At 44.4% G+C, this 20805-nt stretch overlaps 1 protein-coding gene across 7 annotated transcripts in view; it reads right to left on the bottom strand.

Moving 5' to 3' along the window:
- Positions 1 to 14030: 14030 nt before the first annotated feature.
- SLC20A2 (solute carrier family 20 member 2) overlaps positions 14031 to 20805 on the bottom strand; it is a 56658-nt gene continuing 49883 nt past the window's right edge. For 5 of the 7 annotated variants that reach the window (XM_005484666.4, XM_074540995.1, XM_026791977.2 and 2 more), the window contains one exon: positions 14031 to 15698. In XM_005484666.4, coding sequence (XP_005484723.1) covers positions 15534 to 15698 — 165 coding nt within the window. In that variant the 3' untranslated portion in view covers positions 14031 to 15533. Of the gene's footprint in view, positions 15699 to 20655; positions 20741 to 20805 lie in introns of all 7 variants that reach the window. The other 2 variants (XM_026791979.2, XR_012580399.1) reach the window with 2 other exon arrangements.

The raw sequence follows: 20805 nt of genomic DNA, 5'->3' as shown, positions 1-20805 counted from the left end.
ATAGCCCTGGCTCTCTCTGGGAGAGTACAGCATTTGCCTAGATTTCTGACTGATGGTTTGGGTGGAATCCTCTGCCAAGTACATATTTGCATGGACTAAAATAGAACAGGCTCTGAGCTTTAAAAAAAAAACTAAGGGTGGGTTTCTGATTTTCTCCTTTGGGGCTTTTTGTAAGGAGTACATAGAATAGTTTATTTCTCAAATTAAGAAGTGACATTTGAACTATTCTTTTGTAAAATGAAAACACAGGGAATCTTTAAATATGAGTCTTCCCATTTCACTTCCCAGGACATCCTGGGGTTTCCATATGTCCTAGCAGTTGCCTGAAGAGCCCTGCCACAGCCTATTTCCTTGTGGTGGCTGTGTTTCAGCAGATACCGTGCCAGCTGAATGTGTGTGGGTGTCCTCTGTGACTTGCTGAATCAACATTTTTTACTTGCTGGATTCAAAAGCACTTTATCGTGAGGAAAAGAAATGGAGTTTACTGCATGAAATATGTATACAGGCACAGGGGTCCATGCCTTCATTACTGTAAAAAAGCACTGAAGCATTCCATGGAAAATTTCACAGTTAATAGAGCCTTACATTGGGATGATTATCTTTGTTACCTCTTCCTGCTTCAATGACTTTACTAACATCAGAAGTTTGTAAAACCCCTGTAGCATTGCAGATCACAGGTATGTAATATCTGTTACCTTCCCAGCTGGACGACGAGCTGTCACAGTAAAAAAATTATTAAATGTTTGATTTGTTTCTTTCAGGAATATCCCCTTCCTATTCTGTTACCAATAATACACACATAAATGAAACTACTGTATTATTTAGAAGGTTGATGCTACAAAACCCAGCTTAAAACATCTTCACATACTGCACACAGTACTTTTAATTTCCACAAAATCTCATGTCTTGAAACTTTGTTCTTTCATCTTAAGGATCAGTGCAGGGGCCTCCTTCCTTGAGCTGTGCCTGGCATTTCCCTGGCTCCCACTCTGGTCCCCAGCTCCACAGTGAGGAGGGGGCTCTGCCCTTCTCTCTTCATCACTCACATAACATGCTGCTCTGGAAAATTGTCTCTCAGACACAAAACTAAAGCTCACATGAAGATGGGAAGGAGTGATCAAATTCCCTTCAGGGTCACAAAGGTATGTTCAGCGCTCAAAGGCACCAACATCAGGAAGCCAGTAGGTACTTAGGTGCCAGCTTACAACAGAATCAGCTATAGACCACTGCCTAGGACTGACTCCTGAGTTTCAGACAGCCTGAAGAGCTGTTGGTTGTTTAATTAAATTGAGCTTTTATTTGGTTTGTGTTCAGTCACTCAAGAGATCTCCAGCTCTTCCCAGCAATGTACAGCTTGGAGATGTGTGAGCCAAAGTGCAAATGTGTCCTGGTGCTGAGAAAGTCTTTTGTAGCAGTCCTTTATAGTGCCCTCTCTGCAGCAGCTCCAAAAATTGCCTACTGCAAAGCTTTTTTTGAATACTTTTGGACCAGAGACATGGTAAAGCAAGTTTCTGCTTTAGCATGTTATTTCTGTTCTTGAGTAGGACTTCCTGCTTCTTTGTGGGCAAGGGCAAAGCAGGAACCAAGCTCTGCAGTAGCATTAACTTGTGCAGAGAGGGAAAAAAGAATTTAAATTATTTATGTGCCTCATGGCTTACTTTTCAGCTGATCTTCAGCAAACTCAGCTTTTCTTTAGCCTTTGATACTTTCATAGGTGAGCCTTCTCCTTTAAAAAAATTAAATAAAAATAGTTTTAAGCCTTTTCCTGTATTTGGCTTTTCCAGGAAGTTTAGCACAGTTGTAGTTTTTGCTTGGGTTTCCTATTTTGCCTTTTGAACAGTGAAATTGTTGAATGGAGCACCTGAAGCCCAGACTCCTTAGAGTTAGCAGGAAACTGCTGCACTATTCTGAAATGCCTTACTTGAGGCTGCCTATTTCCATACCAGAAAACTTACCCCTCTGTACAAAACTACATTAAAAAACTAATTTTATTTCTTATAGCTGTAGAATTTATTTCTTAGAGCTATATACTTTTGATAACTGATTTCAGAGGCAGGGCTGATGCAGCAGACGTAGCCAATCTCTAAATCAGTAAGGTGTTTATACAACAGAGGAAGAAAAGTGTAATCAAACTTCACCTGAGACAAGGGAAATGAAGAAAAGCTGTCAGACTGGGATAAGTTTTACAGGAGAACTCTTCACAGTGAGATCCTGTACACCTACCTTGTTCATATTTGTAATAGTGATGGCAGCACAAAAATTAGGCATGTAAGAGACTTACAGAAGCAATAGGAAGGATTATGCAAAATACCTCAGCATTAAGGCCTGGAGTTATATAAAAAGGGAGAAGTAAATTTACAATAGTATGATGTGCAAGATCATATAGCTCAGAATTCATGAAAAGGCACCCGAGAGCCCATCTCTTGGAAGGGACAGAGGATAGCTGGAGCTTCACTTGCACAGTGGATGAACAGGAGCCAAGAATAAGATGAGGCTGTCAGAAAAAAATAATCCTAGGATGTTTTGGAGATATTTTTACTAGACATGTAACAAGCCATAGCATTGCACTGATATTTTTTTAAATCTTATTTTTAATATAATGTGGTACAGAAATTTTCAAACATTTTCATTAAAATCTTAATGAAAGGTGGCTTGTTTTTAAATGTAAAATGAAGTCCTGGGGCAAAGCATAAGTGAAAGGGTAATGCTGGTTGCAGGGTAGTTAGGTAAAAACTGTTAGTAACTTTCGTCCACATATTAGGCAAAACCCTCATTTGAGTAAGACTCTGAAAGATTTACATCAGTGACAACAAGAACTGGAAAGAGCTTTTGGGATAAAACTTGGTTGTTTTCGAAAGAGTTGCTATGCGATGGTTTTCTGCAAGAGTAGAAGACCAGACTCTGTCTCTGAAGCAAATTTCTTCCAGTTCTCTAATACAGCTACAAATAAAAGCTATTTCACTTGCCCTCTTCAAGAAGCATCAGTGCAAGGGACCCCTTTTCAGTCCTCTGCAGAGATTGCCTTTTTGCTCATTTCCTGTTTTGATTGTGACACGTTGCAGTGTAGGCCACAGAGATGATCTAACCTTGTCTTTGCTCCGACTGCGCCTGGTTTAACTGAAAGATTCGTGTCTGAGATAACACAGATTATATTTGCTTCATACTGTTCTGTTTCCAAGTATCTGATGTCTCCAGTTTGGAGGCAGAAGTGATATTATTTCCTTTTGAAGCACCCAGCTGATAATGGTCTGTGTTAGATCGTTGAAGTGGTAGAAAGGAGCAACCTTCAGTTGTGTTTTTCAGTTATTGCCAAATTCTGCTTGCTTGCACTTGGTTTGCTCAATAAACCATCCATTTTAGCAATGTGCCCCCAGCACCCTAGGTTGGACGTTTAATTGCTTGTGACCACAAAAGCTGATAATCTGGTGGCCAGTGATGTGAGCAGCCCTTCCCGTAGCAGTGTGACAGAAATTGCTCAAGAGCGACAGCGCTTCCTTCCCTTCCTGCGGCTCAGCAGCACACGGGAGCCCGGGCAGGCACAGCCTCCCACAGCAGCCAGGGCACGGGGGAGCCTTTCCAGCTGGGGCTCAGGACTCCAGGCTGACCGAGCCAGCAGCAGAACCACACCTGCCATCACCTCTGGGATTACTGCACAGCTGCTGCAGCTGGGCAGGGGGACCCAAACGCAGCCGGGAAAGCCCTGATCCACAGAGCAAGTGCCACAGGTGGCATTACTCAATGTACTTCATCCAGGGAGCCAAAAAATACAGGAAACATGGAGCTGAAATCAGCATTAAAAATGGGGTAGCCCAAAGATTACAACTCTGGCTAAATTTTTCATATAACTTGGATTAATTTCTCCTTTCCTCTGTTGAAGGTGACTGTCTCCTGTTTTGTAAAGGTGAAAGGAAGAAGGGCATAAATAAAAGGGAACATCATTTAAGGGAATATCAAAGCTCTGTTAATGTGGGTTGACATTGCAAGACCAGCAAGTTTATGCTCCTTCAACCTGCATATAATAGTTTTCCATTACTATGATGTGCTCCTCAATGTGAAGAGTTCCCTGGAAAACATACCACAGTGGTGCAGACCTGAATTCCAAACCCATTGGTGGGTGTGGTTAAAACATATTATGTCTCTTTAAAAGCATGTGCATACCTTCCTTGTGCCTGAAGAAAACACAGTGAAAAAATGGCACTTAAGAAATTTCCATCCCAGTAACTTATCTGATACATTATCAGATGCCAGCATAGGATCAGGGATCTCCCATGGGGCAGAGTTTACTACCATAAAGGCAGCACATGCTATTATTTGTTTTCCATTAGTACCTGCAAACTTCTGTGCATCTGATGCTGCAAAATCCTGTTGTAAGAAATTTAAAAAGGGTTGAAAACAGTGATTTTCTTGGGGAAGTACAGACTGCTTGTATTTGGGAGCCAAGACAAACCAAGCATGGCCCTACAGAGGTCGTCTCACACTTCCCCATTCTGGTTTCCCACTTCTGTTGAAGGCCCACACTTCAAGCAGTCATTTAAGAATGTGGAAAAACGTCAGTGACCAGTCTGAACTCAGCTCAGTAACAAATTATTGGTCTCAGTTCCAGTAAGAAAAACATATTTTTTGACTGTGTGTATTTTCCCCAACAATCCCACAAGAAAATTCCCACTCAGCTGCTGAACCTAACTGGGTATGCACAGCCTGAAGTCTGCCTGCCTGGGCAGCTGCCAGCAGAAAAGTGCTCCCAAGCATCCAACAGCTCTTGATCCCACGATCACTGCATCCCATGATGTTTCATGTTGTCCAGTGGAAACACCCAGAAATTATATTTAAGTGTTTTAGTGCACTAATGGGTAAGTCATTATCTTTCACATGGGGGCCTCATTCAAAGACACAGTTCTTGCTCATAAAAACAAGCTTGAATTCCAAGATGCACTGTTAGGTAAGGCTGCACACCTTCGAATATCAGCCTGTGGGATGCGATGGAGATAAATGAAGAAATGGGGTTGGCAGGTACGACATGAAGTAAAACAAAGCCTGCCACAGCCGACTGAAGAGACAGGTGATGCTCACTGCCTGCTGAGATACAGCAGGGGCTGGTCTGGCCCACCTCAGTGTTGTTAAAAAGCCATCACTGCTGTGGCTGCAGCGCTGAGCTCTGTCACCATCTCAGGGGAGTCCAGATGCTGCGATGGAAATAGCACAGAGCTTCCCAGGAGCTTGAGGGCTTAACCTAAGTGGACCATTTGTTTCTATAAAGGTGAAACTAATTGACACCAGCTTCGTTAATCACATCTGCCATCACTGCTGCCCCCCAGCGAATGCTACAGAAGACAACCGAGTATGGCTGGCAGGATTTCTTTTTGTCTTCAAAGTGACTCAGGCAGGACAAAAAATCAAACACATCCTCAAATTTGCATTTTGGTGGCTCTTTTGAAAGGAGACGTGTTACCAAGCCATTTCTAAGAGAAAACTTATTTCTTAGAGTTTAATATTTACTAACTGGAAAAGGTGTAAAGATGAGTAATTCCTGTTCCATTGAAAAATTTTTACCTCATTTAAAATTGTTCATAAAAGTCCTAGGCATAAAGAACAAGATATTTGTCTCAGCCCAGATTCCATAAGGACAGGGTTTTTTTAATGAAATACACTTTCTGTCAGGGCTCTGTTGCCCAGTGACCTGTCTATGTGGAACCCTGGTGCTGCAGGGAAGGATGACACACACAAGAATTCACCACCACCACTGCCTCATGAACACCAGCAGGAATCAGAGCAGTGTATGGGAATGGTTTTTGCTGGGTCCCCAGGACAAAGGAGGAATTGATGAATCTGACTCCATGTTCTTAGAAGGATAATTTATTATTTTATGGTATTATATTATAGTAAATAATGCTATACTAAAACAATACTAAAGAATAGAGAAAGGATACTTACAGAAGGCTTAACAAGATACTGATGAAGAACCCGTGACTGGCTCCTCAGAGTCCCAACACAGCTGGACAGTAATTGGTCATTAAGTAAAAACAATTCACATTAAACCAATCAAACAACCACCTGTTGGATAAGCAATCTCCAACCACATTCCAAAGCAGCAAAACCAGGAGAAGCAATCAGACAATTATTGTTTTCATTCTTCTCTGAGGCTTCTCAGCTTCCCCAGAGAAGGATCCTGGGCAAAGAGGATTTTTCAGAAAATATGATGGTGACACTATGGGAGTCCCTGAAGCACCACATTCCAGGAAATTGTCCAGCTGATCTCCTCACCCAGCTGTTCTTGTTAACAGTTTAAAAACCTTCTGGGATATTTTTGGCCGGTTACCCCTCCTACCACCGGGCTCCCTCGTCCCACATTGTTTCTTCTCACCAGTGCAGCACCACAAGGTGCAGGGTGGGGGGACGATGATGACGATGATGATGATGACAAAGGGCTTGGGGAAGGCAGCCCCTGCCAGGATTCAGATCTGCTCAGGCCGCCATCGGAGCAGAGCTGGCGCTGGGCTGTGTGAGACTTGGGAACTGCCTTTTGGTCCCAGACCTCCCCAGGATCAGCCCGGGAGCCTCAGGCTGAGCCCAAACACGCAGGGTCAGGGCTCTGCTGCCAGCCTGGGGACAGCAGCACAGTCCTGGTTCCAGACCCAAAGCACAGTCACAGAATATTCTGGGTTGGAAGGGGACCCACAAGGATTGTGGAGTGGGTGGCCTTCACAGGGATCAAACCCAAAAGCTTGGCACTACAAGCACCAGGTTCTCACCAGCTGTATCCCAGCACTGAGTTCTCTCTATGCTTCTGAGCACAGCAGCACAGGACTTGGTCTCCTGTGTTCCGAGCCCCACATTTGACCAAATGAACCTCCTTTCAAGCCCCAAAGCTGCACCAGTTAATCCCCAGTTCTCAAACCACAGGATTTAGCCTCAGTTTTTTGGCCTCCAAGTTGGCCAAATGAATCTAGTTCCAAGTGCCCAAAAAAACACATGACTTGGTGTTCTGTTTCCAAACTCAACAGTGCAGAACTTGGTCTCCAATTTGTTAATCCCAAAACTGCCCAAATGAGCCAGTTTCCAAGCCCCAACAATGCAGGACTTCAAGACAGTTTTTCAAGAAGTAAAACATAGTACTTGATATCAGTTTTCAAAACCTCAAACTGCTCCAGATGAGCCTGGTTTCACATTTGTGAAACACAAGATTTCTTTTGTTTCTCAAGCCCCCTCAAAAAGCACAATTTACTGTTTCTAAGCCCTAAACCTAGCCAGTTTGGAAAAGCCTTACTGAGGGCAGATGAAAGGAAAAGGTAAATTCAATTATAACCTCATCTAAGCCAACTTCATAATTTCTAAGGCAGTGCCCATCCTGCTGCTGCTCTGCCACTGGGATTTCAGGATTTCTGCTTCCAGCACTGCCTTCAGCCCTTATTTGACACAGCTCCACTAGCACCAAACTCCAGACCAGCTAGCACAGCCTGGCTGTGTCCTTTTATATCCCTGACCCCAATCCGGCATTTCTGCGCCAAATTCACCTGCTCTGGCATGGCTGGAAGCAGTGCAAGGGGGAGCATGGAGGATCTCCTGGTGTCCCCATAGATGTGTGCAGGTTTCCACCACCAATGCACTACCAGCATGTTCCAGCTGCAGTTTCCCTTCTGGGTTGAATTGAGCTGCATTTAAATCAGTATCATCTGCTGGAACAGGTCCTGCTGCTCCTCAGAAGGCTCATTAGGGAGCTGTTGGTTCCATCAGGTGGGACACACACCTCTCTCCATGGTAATTAGTGTTTTTGGCAGAGTCTAAACAGGCTAAACTTTATACAAGCCTAAGAGCCTCAAAGCCTGCTGAATCCACAGACATTTGTCCCTGCAGCTACAGCCCCAGCCATAGAGCTCTTTCCCATCAGTGCTATGGTGGCACATCAATAGTTGGCACTCGTTTTTGATGGATGAAAATGTGGCATTTTAGTGGACACCTGGCCTCCCCTGTTTAATAGGCTTGAGCTGGAGGCCCTGTGCTTTGCAAAATTCTTTCTTTCTGGACCACCTGATGGCACACTTGCATTAGCACGCTGCAGGCTGAAGGCAGCACAAGTCAACCAGCACGTCCTGCCCAAAGTTGTTTCTTCTGAATCATGAACGTACCTGTTTAATTGATTAAAGCATTCAACACTGAGTATTGAGTAAAAATAAGCAGGGTGTACAAAATAATTATACAAAAAAAAGCCCTGTATTTTGCAATTTTTATCATATCTGGATAATTAGGGGTTTTTTCAGTTGATTTGGTAAGAAATTTGTCATTGCCTTACTGAGACTTGCTTCCCAAGGATGAGAAATTTTCCTTGCCCCCAGTTTTCTCTATCAGAAGGTTTTAAGCAGATTTGTCAATCGCATTTGTTACTAAACTGTAAATGGAAATTAATTTCTGTCCTCCAAGTAATACAGTTATGACCCAACTACATATCAAAGAAACAAACTCCAGTGGGCCATATAAGAGTGGAAATTGTTATCATGGAATATTTTGGATTGGAAGGACATCCCTAGTTAGTGAATGAAGTCAGCTTTCAGAGGCACAGATTTAAAATTTAAGTTATCACATTTGCCAGGTACTGCTGGAGGGTTATCAATACATCAGCAAATGCTGCAGAGGGTTACAGACCAGGTAGAACAACTTGCTGGTCTGATTGGTTTTATGACTTTATGAAAAATGTACTATAATATTTATTAGCTCTTTATATGCAGAACCTTAATGGAGGATGTAAACAAGCTGTATCTGAACTTCAACATCTCTGAGAGCCTCTCAGAGAGAGCTTTTGAAGCATTTCCTGTCCTGACTTCCTCCATTACCCACTGAATGGCATTGCCTGTGATAATTACAGCTTCAGGAGAAATAGCTGCTAAACAATGATAGCAGAAAAGCCCTACAGCCATTTTCTCAATTAAATTAAGTGGAAATTTAGTCCTTGAGTGCTGCTCCTGAGACTGGCTGAGCAGAGCAAGAGCAAGCGCCCTGGTGGCTTGGAGGATAACAAGGGCAGGAGCGACTGCTCACTTTGCTCTGTGACTATTTATCTATGCTCCATCAGTCAGTGGCCACCTCTGGCCTAGAGCTAATGTTGGCATGAGAATAAAACCAAGATTGCCAGTTGAATCTACTCTAACAGAGGCCCCTTAAAGCTGGTGAATTTTGAGGAAGGCCCTTAGCATCTCTGTAGCAATGCTCTTTTTCTGGTTTTGGATCAGCAGCTTGTGTTTCTGCCATTATTTGTCTCAGCCACAACCTCTTGATCTCTGAAGGCTATTTTGGTATTGTTAGTATGCCCTTCCCACCTCATTTATTTCTATCCTTTCTGTTTATCCTGGTACCAGTGCTTTTTATCAACACCATCTGCAAACTCCTCACATTTGTAACTGGTTCTTCCAAATTAGAAAATTTTGTCTCTGTACATTCCTGTGCAAAGAGGATCTGGAGTAATTTTCAATAACAAAGGAAATATCTTTATTTGATGCAAACTATCTGAAATGAAAGGATGAAGCAAACAAGTAAGATGTCTTTTCCATAATAAATATGACAAATAATGTGTATCCAGGAGATTTTCTTCAAAAGATATCTAAAAGCATTTACTCCAGCCTTCATAAAGGAAGGGAAACTGCCTTAATGAACATTATTTGGGATAGGAATAGAAAGGACAGTGTTTTATGGAAGAGAACAGCCTGCAAGTTGATAAAGCCTTTTAACATCTTTCTGCAGTGCTTAGAAACCTTAACCCAAATATAAGAAAAGGTTTTCAGCTGACCTTTACATAATGTAGCTCTTGAACTGTTGTCTCAAAGATTCGGGTCACAGATTTCTGCATCCAAATTGTTCTAAGTGCTCAGGAAAAAATATCTAAAGCTTTGGAAAGCAGCAAAAGCAGCACATGGCCGTGACCTAAAAAATCCAGGTGCACCTTTGTCTGCCATCCAAAGCTCGTCCTCAGAATTGGATTTGTGACATTGTCCCCATAAAGTGACCAAGCTCTTCGTGGTCCTTGGGTCCAGCCTCAAGTTCTCTTTCTCCCTTTCATAATTTCTTGTGCCAGTTCCACATTGGTTTTGGTGTATTTTGAGCAGCACTTGACCCAAGCACTGACAGGCATTTTATGAGTGCAACAAAGCATCTCTGTTCCCACGGGAAACAGAAGCAGCCATCTGTCAGAAAGCAGCCAGACTTACTGCATGTTGTCATGCAAAGTCAGAGACCGAGAAGAGAGGAATTGTCAGCTTCACCTTGATAAGCCCATGAGTGTGAAAGACATGTCACATGCAATTTCCATTACAGAGATCACCAGGATTCCATGAGAAGCAAGAATGAGTGGAAGAATCAGGCATACAGAAAATTATTCAGACCAGAAACTTTGGGCAGTTCCAGGAGTGCCTGTTTTCCATAGGAATTAAAAGGATTCTCAACACTGTCTTGCAAGATCAAGAGAAGATCATCCATTACAAAGTACATCAAGATAGCAAGGTAACATTTTCAGATTAACCTTCCTATATTTTTTCCCCTCCAGCAAAAAAGTTGATAAATCCTCTCACAGTCAGAAAGCAGTTTTAGTATCATCCAAAAATGCTTTAGTGCTTTCCACTCAGAGCCATCTCTCTGTTTCACATGAGACCAGTGTACTACACCCTCCTTGCCTTTCCCTGACACTGGCAACTTGATCTGCAGGTACAAGGAGCTTCTCCCTTTGTGCCAGGGACTGGTGGGGTATCCCTAGTTAGGGAATGAAGTCAGCTTTCAGAGGCAGAGAACCCCACTGTCCTTGCAATGAGAGACCAGGAACAAGCTCTTCAGCAGCAACTTGAATTCTGTAAGCTGCACGAGCTGCTCCCAGCAAGGGCTCTGGCACGCACTGCGCCAAAATGTGGGAAGGGCCATCCAGGGGCTGGCTGCAGCTGGGCAATGGAGAGGACTGGCCACCAGCTGGACACCTGCCACTCCTTTTGCTCTTCCTGAAGCACAGCAATGAATAATGATCTGCAGTAAATATTTGCACTGCAGTAACACATGTCACATCCTTGAACTTAGGGTTTGTCAGATGAGAAGTCATCTTCCTGAAGTTGGATGTTTATTGTCAGCTGGGGCAGATGCAAGGAGCCACGAAACTCAGACATTGTTTGTGCTTGGTTTCCAGGCTCTTTGTTTTGAGAGGTTGCAGTTAAGGAAGGAAACAAGCTTTTGTTATTTACATTCACCTTCTCACAAAAAAAATCTCTGCACCTGAAAGCTGGCAGCAGCACAGCATATTTGTTCAAGTTAAAAATACTATTTCACTTTGGAAAAATAATACCCCTTTGAAAACTGCAATTATTTGATTAAGTGGTATAATATGCTTATACAATCTTTCAGACCAATGCTACCCCTGGATGAAGTGTTTGCTCATCAATACAGTGCTAAAATAGGACCACTGCAGAAGTTCAGTGCTGCTAAAAAAAAAGCCTAATTTTAAGAACTCAAGTGACATACTGGTTACTTTTGCAAGACACGTAGAAGAAAAAATCTTTTTGTTTCAATCAGAATGAAAATGTAATTTAATTCAGTGCAACCTTTTTCTCCTAGAACCTAAGATATTGGAAATAAAACTGAGTGTGCAGGATTTAGTTATTTGTAATAGCTAAATTACAAATAAATGCATGTTTGTACTTACAATTTTCACCTGGAAAGAGCACAGTCCACATTTTTGTTACATATAATTCATTTCTACTTTGTTTTACTGCTTAGAAAAAGGAGGCTCATAAAGCTTCACATTGGCAATAAAAATCTTACTCCGGTTCAGACTTCTTTTTGGTAACCAGCAGGTGGAGGCAATGCTCCATCAAACCAATCATTAGTGTCACTAAAGCAAGCGCCACAAAAGCAGGAACACAAAACCAAGGGTCCTTAAACTTTAAAAAAAGAAACCTAGAACCAGAATAAACCACTTTCCCCATCATCTACCTTCTCTAGAGAAGCAAAAGCACAGGACACTAATTCAAACACTCTTTTGCCCCCCAGAAATGTGGATCTGTCCATCAGTACCATCTTGCAGTGCAGGAGCACCTAGCTCCCAGGCCTGGGTTATCTCTCAAAGCAGGCCAGGTCTCTCTACCACAAACAAAGGGCTTTGTGCCTTTGCCTTGTCCTGCCCCATGCTCCTCCCCACTGCATCTCTTGGCCTCTCTCACCTCACATGTCCCCACAAGGAGCACTTAGTGCCCAGCTCCAGAACAAACCTCAGTGTCTGTGGCACGGGCAGGGCTCCTGCTCCAAGGGGTGTTGGGCCAGGCAGAACAGCCATGAGCACACAGGGCACTCACCTGGGAGGTGGGAGACCAGCAGCAGGGAGCTGGCAAAACAGGGCTGCTCTGCTGGAGAGGACAGAGCAGGATGCACAGGTCACCATGCCACAGCAACTTCACCATCATGGGGCATCTGCCAAGCAGCACGAGCAGAGCTGGTAACAATGACATATCCCAGCAACCATCAGACATGCAAAGGCAAAGCAACTCCCAGGGCAAACCATGAAATCTGGTAGTAGAGTGAAAGCTGGGGGCATGAGGAGAGGTTGATGAGGGTAATTATTCTATTAGCACCTTCATTCTGCCAGCTGGCTCTCCTCAGGTTGTTTGGAGTCAAAGATTTACCACTGGTCTATGAGATCCAGTAGACACCTTGGTTTCTGTAATTCAGGCTGCATTTCCTTGGCTAAAACACTTTCTACTTGTAATAAATATTTCTATCAGCCTTCTATCTCTCTTCTGACCTGTTTCTTGAGTTCACTTTTCCTGCAGCCCCAGCAGCCTGCACACACTCCTCCCCAGCACGCAGCAAGGTCTGCCTGGTGACAGCCCCGCTGTCCTGTGTCCTGCCAGGAGGGCTGCAGCCCTGGTGGCTGTGATCCACGGCGGGAAGAGCTCTGCCAGGGACAGGGCAGCCCTGCAGGGTGCCAAGATCCCGTGTCTCTGTCGAGGTCTATCAGCATCTGCTTGTTAAATAGGCCTTGGCTGAGCAAGCTCAGCTCTCCAGCCCCACTGAGCTCCGATGCTGCTGAAAAAATGCAAATCGCTCACCATCTCTTGAGCTGAAAACAGACCCATTTTGATTGCTGCCTGGGCAAAGGGAGTTTTAGCCGTGCCCATATTTGCAGCATGTTTCAGCAGTTGTGCAGATTCTGCTTCTCTGGGGTGTCTAAAGACACCTCTGTGGTGTGAAGAAAGTCACTTTGGATTCTCCATCTCCCTCCACAGTGAAGGTTATTGTAGCTGGGGCAGGAATATTTTGGAGGTCCTCCCTTGCCAGCCATTTCCCTCGCAGCAGTTTTATTTATATATGTGTTGTTGACAGACACCCAGCTGTGTGTGCTGGGGGATTATCACATACCCCCAGCGCTGGCACAGCCTCTGCATGCTGCCTGTGTCTGGCGGGGATGCAGCTGTGCCCCCGCCGCTGGAGTGAGAGAACTCTGGTTTGTCTCTGTAGATAAAACAAGGTGGGAAGCTGCTGGGCCACTGGGCAGGCATTTCTTTATGCAAGTGCTAAGATAAGGAGAGCTCTTCCACCCTTTTCCACAGCTCCCAAATTTTCTCTGGGCATTTACTGACTGCTCTGGGCATTCAGCTGCTGCCCACCCATCCCACCCATTTGCCAGCACTATTTATAGCACAGCTCTAGGGTTTCAGAGGAGCTGGAAACCGAGCAGCACGCTGCCATGGCAATAGGGATGCTTCCAGAGCCCCAGGAAGAGAGCCAGGGTGAGGGAGGCAGCTGGAGGCGAGTGCCCAGGGAATGTGTCTGAAGCAGCCCACGAGCCCCCGAAGCTCGACCGAGAGACGCCTGTGAGCCGAGCCCGGGCAGAGCTGGCAGGGCTCTGGGGCTGCCAGGGCAGCAGGAGAAAAGGGAGGTTTTGTCAGCGCCACACAGAGCAGGGTTTGATCCCACTGACCACGGCACACAAAGGACAAAGGGCGGCAGATGCCAAGGAGTAGGCTTTAACTGCCCAGGGAGCCTTCCCGTTACAGCTAAGTAACACTCCAGAAACGCAAGAGGCACTTATAGGGGCTGTTTATCTTTTTATTATAAATTTGGTATGAATGACCAATGGAAAAATCACAATGGAGTACCAAGAACATTTTATCAAAATTTTAGCAGCATTTAAACAGTAATAGATTCCCAACCTCCTTTGGGCACCCCTTGCCCTTTGCCTCCCACGCATAAATCAGTAACTTTCACTCAAATGTGCTTTCCAAAGGCGTGTAGGGGATGTAGCTGGCCATTTTCCCCTGAGCTGCCGTGAAAAAAATCTCATCCCAACTGCTGGTTACCATTCAACCTCCATGCACACAGGGCCAGGCCCCCGTCCCCTCCCTGCTGCAGGAGCACAGCAGAGGCTGGCTGGCTGTGGCTGGTGCGGCGCTCGCCAGGGGGGAGGCAGCGCCTGCTCACGTCTCCCCTGCATGGATCAGCGCTCCCGTGGGCGCCCATGGCCACCAGGTACAAAGCCAGGGCTGAGCCCTGTCCCGCCGCTGCTGCCCTTCCCTCTGCACGCGGGGGTGCCCCAGGCCCCGCTCCTGTACCTGAGAGTGCGCTGTGTCTGATGGAGAGGAGGAGGAGGGAGGCTGGCGCTCCGCAGGAGCCCACAGCAGGGCAAGCGGGAGCTGAGACTCGAAGGGGGAAGGTAGAAGGTGAGCAGTGAGATACTCGAGTATCAACCCACAAAATGAAGTCAGTCTACTGTCAGCTAATGTGGAGAGCCGTGGGCTGCCTACTAAGTACGAGAACTAATTTTTTGTGTGCGCTTTTCTTTTTTAAAGTTACATTAAGACATGAACAGTACTACCCTGGCCTCACTGGCCAGAGCTTGGTGAAACAACGTTGAATCAGAGGTGGGGAAACACAACACACGTGGAGACAACAACATAATATCGGCAAACTATTCCCCTGCTTCTTTGGTACTTCCTAAACTTTCTTATCCAAAATATATAAGGGAAATGCACCATTTAAAAGTTACTGTTCATAAGTATTTACACAGCCATAACCATCACGCTATGATACACAAAAATCAATATGATATGAACAAAGTTATTTCATGAAAAGCACTTCTGCACATTTTATTTTGTTCCAGTATCTTAATAGCTTTAAAAAAATTCATGTATTACTCAGTCCTGTACCTTGCTTCTTCTTATATCAAATGGACAAGAAACATTTCCTAATTCATACTCTTCTTCAAAAGATTAAAAAATAGCCACCAAAATGATACACTATGTACAAATTTTACTAAATATTAAGTTCTAGGCAATTATTTTCACCCCACTGATGATATAACTTAGGTATTGTTACCTAATATATGCATATATATTTCTTTAATATATAAGAAATGGCACCACATCACCATGTCACCAATATGACACATTGTTATGTACAGTAGATAAGAAGTTAGGTATGGAAGATGGATCCTCTCCGACTGCTTCTTTCATGGGAACGCTTCTCCCATGGGCTGTAGCTCGGCCATTTCCCCTTTTCCCAGCAGAGGAAGCTCCTCAGATGTAAGGCAGGATCCCGTACATCAGCAGCGCCATCACGCCGGCGCTGAACAGGCCGGCCACGGGCACAGTCACAAACCAGGCCAGGAAGATGTTGCGGAACAGGCGCCAGTCCACGGCTTTCTTGGAGCGGATCCAGCCCACGGCCACCACGGAGCCAACCTTGGGAGCGTGGGGAAGAGAGAGGGAGGCAGGGGGTGAGGGGTCGGTCTGAGCGCCTGTAACATGCCCACGGCCACACCAATGCCAGCCAGCTGATACCAAGTGATGCCCTGAGGTAAAGGAGTCCCTGAGGATGACAATGGCTCTGTCCTGGTGTGGTGGCAGGAGGGTGACACTTCCAGGCTACTTAAACCTTTGTTTTTCAATGCTGTCCTATTTTTCATGGGTCTTGGGGTCAGCCAAAGGCAATAAACTACGTTGGTGAGTTTTTCTCTGCCCTGCTAACTCCTAAATGAGCCTTCAGTGCAACTGAGGCAGCCTGACACCTGACTCAGTCCACGGGGGAGAGAGCAAGAGTCCAGTGACTGTGGTCTGATTGCAATTTAAATCAGGAAAACACCAGGAAAGCTGTTTTTTAGGCTCTGCTGGAGAGCATCTCATGGGGCAGGCCAGGACAGCTAGTATGGCTCCTGTCCCACTGCCTGTCCTCTTGCTGGTTTGGGATGCCCTGCCTGTTCTGCCTCTGTGTGCAGCTCATAGCCCAGCCCCAAAACACCACATCCACATTCCAGTACTGCAGGCCACAAACAGGATGGCAGGGGCAGGGTGAAAGCAGCTGAGCCCACCCTGTGGCAGCGATGGTGCCTTGGCAGGGGGCAGAAAGGCAGGGCAGGCTTAGACCCAGTACATCAAACCCATCAATCTTTGTTCCCTGTGAGGGAAACAAAGCATCCAGAACTAAAATCCTGTCTTGCAGAAAAAGACACCAGACTATATTATGGGGCACACTAACTGTCCAGACACCAAGAGGATGGTGGGGAATGGATAAAACACCAAAATATCCTTCAAAGACATTACTACCAGGGCAGCTGGGTAGGTCAGTGGTTTTGTAGACAAAACACACTGTGCTATGGGCAAAGCTGCAACCTTTTCTTCCTTCAAAGGTATTTTCACTTTATAAACTCAGGTATAAACCCAGCATAGCAGTTTTTAAGAAAAAAAAAACTGGACTGAGAAAAACATTTTCAATGAAAAATAATACAAGAATTTCATAAAGACTACATTTTCTTTCCGCCCTCGAAGTGCTTTCCATGCTGTTAGCAAAAACAGTGTAAGTCTATTCAAAGTGCACAGTAAAGCAGCAAGAAATGTGGAAGAAATATCCTGTTTTGAAGGTAAGGAAACTCCAAGACACAGCTGGGCATGTGCCCCCTGAAGTGCCATCCCTGCCTCCCTGCTTATTTTCTTAATGGGAGTATCAGTCCCTGCCTATAGATCAAAAGATGGGTTGCTCCCCTTGCACAGAGCCAGGAAAATGATACATGCCAGGAGTACAGGGAATCAGGGACAGATAGCTGGGGGATATAAAATCTGCGTGTTTTGCTAACACCTGTTCAGCTTCTAACTACTGCTAAACATTTCTTTTTGGAGAAGAGTTACTTGTGGAAGACCCTGTAACTCTAGGGGGCCTGTGACAGAACAAGGGAAAACTAAACTTGGTATTCTATGACCAATAAGGTCTCTGTTGAAAATTTGACCCAAAAATGAAATTTGTTGGATATTTCATCTGAATACTCGTGGAGTGAACAATATGCTGTTCTGCAATTAGGAGGGCTAAGTGTGCTGAGGAGGTGGAGGTGTACCTAGGTGAAGAGGAACCCCACACTTGTGACTACATCAAAGTATTAACCCAAGGAAAGAGCATTTGGGTTTTCAGCAGCTCAGCTGTTAGGCTCAGCTTTACATTTGGTGTGTGTTACTTATTGAGCAAGGCTGCAGGCTACATACGCTAATCTCCAAATCCTTCCTGAAACTGAAATGGTATCAGCAATGATGGCATTGGCAATCTGTTTTAAACATGATTAAAGTTTAGTTTATTAATAGTGATTTTTGATAGACTAGAGGTTAGGAGAGAATCTAATCCTTGGGTGTAGGCACACTACACCTTCTGTAGAATTTCAGATGGTATCTACTTTGAGATTGGTTTGAAACCAGTGCAGTTTGCCTTCAGTATGCTCTGCTTAAAGCATTACAGAAATGCTTTTGGCTCTCTTGTTCCTGTGCAATGCTGTATAATAAGAACACACAGAACATGATAATTCAATCATAGCAACAGAGAATATTTTTCAAAACCGCAAAATCATAATGGCAAAATGGAGCTGGCAGAATGACCTCAGCAAAGTCACTTTTGCAGAGGAAAAGCATTTAACTGCTGCGCTCTAATTTTATCTTACATGAACACACTCTGGTACAGCTAAGAAATGCCTATTTCTAAATCTCCAATCTGAGAACAAAAAACAGGCACTCCAAGACTCTGTGTGATCATTTGCCCACCTGGGCAGCAGAAAGGGAAGGAATGCATTCCCACCCTCTGGCTTTCCAGTGCTAAATCCCAGGGGAGGTTGAACTGGTGCAGCCAGAGCAATGTGGCTACTGCATTCAGACCCACAAATTCCTCCGAGGCTCAAAAGATAAGGTCTTTCCTACAAGCCCTCTTGACTTGGAGGCTTTCAAGGGTCTTTCCTCTCCTCTCGGACCTGTGGCAAAGATGAAGGTGCAGTTCAGACTCTCAGCAGGCACTGAGAGTGAAAACGCTGCTTGGCCATTGATGTGGGACAGGCACATGGGGCAGTGACACCTCATGGAGACCAAAGGTTCTGGTTTAGGACCAAAGGCAGGTCCTGATCTGAGAGGGCTTTACAAACCTTTCCCAGAAGCTAAATGCTTTTATTCCTGCTACCAACCTCCAGTTTGCCACCGCATCTGCTATGAGATCTGAAAACTGCTGCTCTGAGCTTCAGACTTGGTCTCCATTTTTCATTATAGTCTACTGCTTCACTTCTAAAAGGTTTCCCTCCACCTCATCTGTTTCATGCTGCTCCTTATTTGCCATCACTTTATCCAGCTGCTGCACACTCAGGTGGCTGACACCCCTTCAGAAGGGTTCCACTCCAGCAAATGCTATTTTGCAGTGGAGCAAATATTGAGGAAAAGAATAAATCCCAATCTCTGATGCTGGAGGCTCATGATTATGCTCACCTCAAACTTGTTTTCTTTTGGATTTCTAAGGCAAAATAATTTTTCTGCTGATTTTTAAGAAGGCATTTTTGACTCGGTGTTTGACAGCACTTTCAGCAAGGCATTTTCACATGGACCAAATGATATTTAACAATTCTTTTATTCCTTCCCTGGCCCTCAAAGAAAGCTAGGAATACAAGAATACATCAGTTACAAGTGTTTGCTTTATCTTGTGTTGCTCGTTTAGGATTTTTCAACTCAGGATCTCATTTTGCTGAAACACAGAGTCAGTTATAATAACATGACATCCCTGGAACAGTCTAATCCTATTGCAAAGTGGATCTTCCCATTAAGAATGATCCATCTAATGATATACAGCAAGCTACAGGGAATAGACACAGACTAACCACATTAGCTGCTTTTATGGAAGTATTTTTAAAAAAAGAACTATTTTGCTCTGCAGTTAGAAAAGACCAAGCTTTTAGCTGCATTGAGTGAATGAATACCCCTCTCATTAGCTTCTGGCTTCCAAGACATTTTCTTTTTAAATTCAGTCTATTTGTTTGGACCAAAGTATGTTTTCTCTTTTACAACAGTTGGCTAGAAGTGTTTCAGGCACGCAACTGGGATAATCAAAGCTGTATTATTCTCCCTGGCAAACTCTTCATCATGCATTTGATATACCAGTCAGCCTAAAGGGAGGTGGTTTCAGGCTAGCATTTTTAGAAGTGGATAACATTGTTATTATTTTTCCCCTCCCTGCCTTATTCAGAGGAACCAGAGTTCTGTCAATGCCAGGAAATCTGAACAGCCTTTCAGAGCAGCTCAGTCTTGGCTGCTTCTCAAAGAGCACCAGGGTAAAAGAACTAAATGATTTTGCAATAGAGGAAGGTTTTCTGAAGAAATGGTTTGCACTAGAAAAAGGCCAATTGAACCAACTTTGGGCATTTTGCAGGATGTGTGGATTTCATTGACTCTTTTACTGGAAAGCAGGTCAATGTCACAGGCAAGGCTGCCAGGCTTCTTGCCAGCCTGCCTGCCATGCCATGGAGCAGTTATCCCCGGAAACCTGCCTGCCCCAGTCCCAGCCAGGGGCTCCCCAGGGTGCAGCAGGGAATCCTACAGGCACTGTCTTTTTTTAGGACTTGGTCTTGGTGGTGTGCAATGATGCAGAGGGACTGCCATTCTGGGTTCTCTGATTTTGGAGGGGCCTCCCCACATCCTGCCAGAGGGTGAAAGAAACAAACAGCTCTGCACATCCAGGAGCTTGAGAGTCCATGGAGAAACAAAAGGAAAAAAGACAGGATATTTGACCTGAGAATTTCCCAGGGAACAAAATTCCAAATTCCCATTATGATCTTCCAGTAGTGTAAACGTCCACATGCTCCCTCATGTCTACAAGCTATACAAATGTCTTCATGACAAAATTAAATTGTGCTCATTACCCAGCCTGTATCTATACTACAAAGTGCTCTTTTTAATAAAAAAGCAACAAAAAAGCAAAGTACCTTGTTCAAAGGACTAATTACAAGGGCCAGATTCTGTACTACAATGCACAAAAGTGAGGACAAGTTGGTTTAAAAGAAGAGAGACATTAAAATATTAGCTTCATGATGTAGCAGTGTTTTTCATACAGGTGGTTTTAAAATACACATAACTGGGTTCACACAGACTACGAATCTATGTTATTTTAATATGTCTATATTAGTCCAATACAACCATGAAGGGGGAAAGACAGTCCAGACTTTTGTGCAATTAGTTAAAATGCTGACTTTGCTTGGCTGTACCGCCTTTAAAAGCGGGCCCCGTTATTTTGCGGTCACGGTCTGCAGGGCACGGCACAGTGAAGGCAATCTGCAACAGTCGGTATCTCCCAGATTTTGTTATGGTTTGTCCTAGTGATGTGATTTACTGATAGTATCACTGCAAACTCCAATACCTTGCAATGGGTGGAGCTTATTGGAATACCCACATTTGAGGCTACAAGTACCGTTAGCGCACACATTACTTCAATGCAAAATCCACTGTGAAGAAATAAAAAAAAAAAAAAAAAAGACAGATGGAAAACCTGTAGTAAAAGAGTTATATG

Source organism: Zonotrichia albicollis, chromosome 5 (genome assembly GCF_047830755.1).
Source record: "Zonotrichia albicollis isolate bZonAlb1 chromosome 5, bZonAlb1.hap1, whole genome shotgun sequence".
Taxonomy (NCBI): Eukaryota; Metazoa; Chordata; class Aves; order Passeriformes; family Passerellidae; genus Zonotrichia; species Zonotrichia albicollis.
Note: the sequence above shows the minus strand (reverse complement) of the source record. Positions and strands in the feature narration are given on the sequence as shown.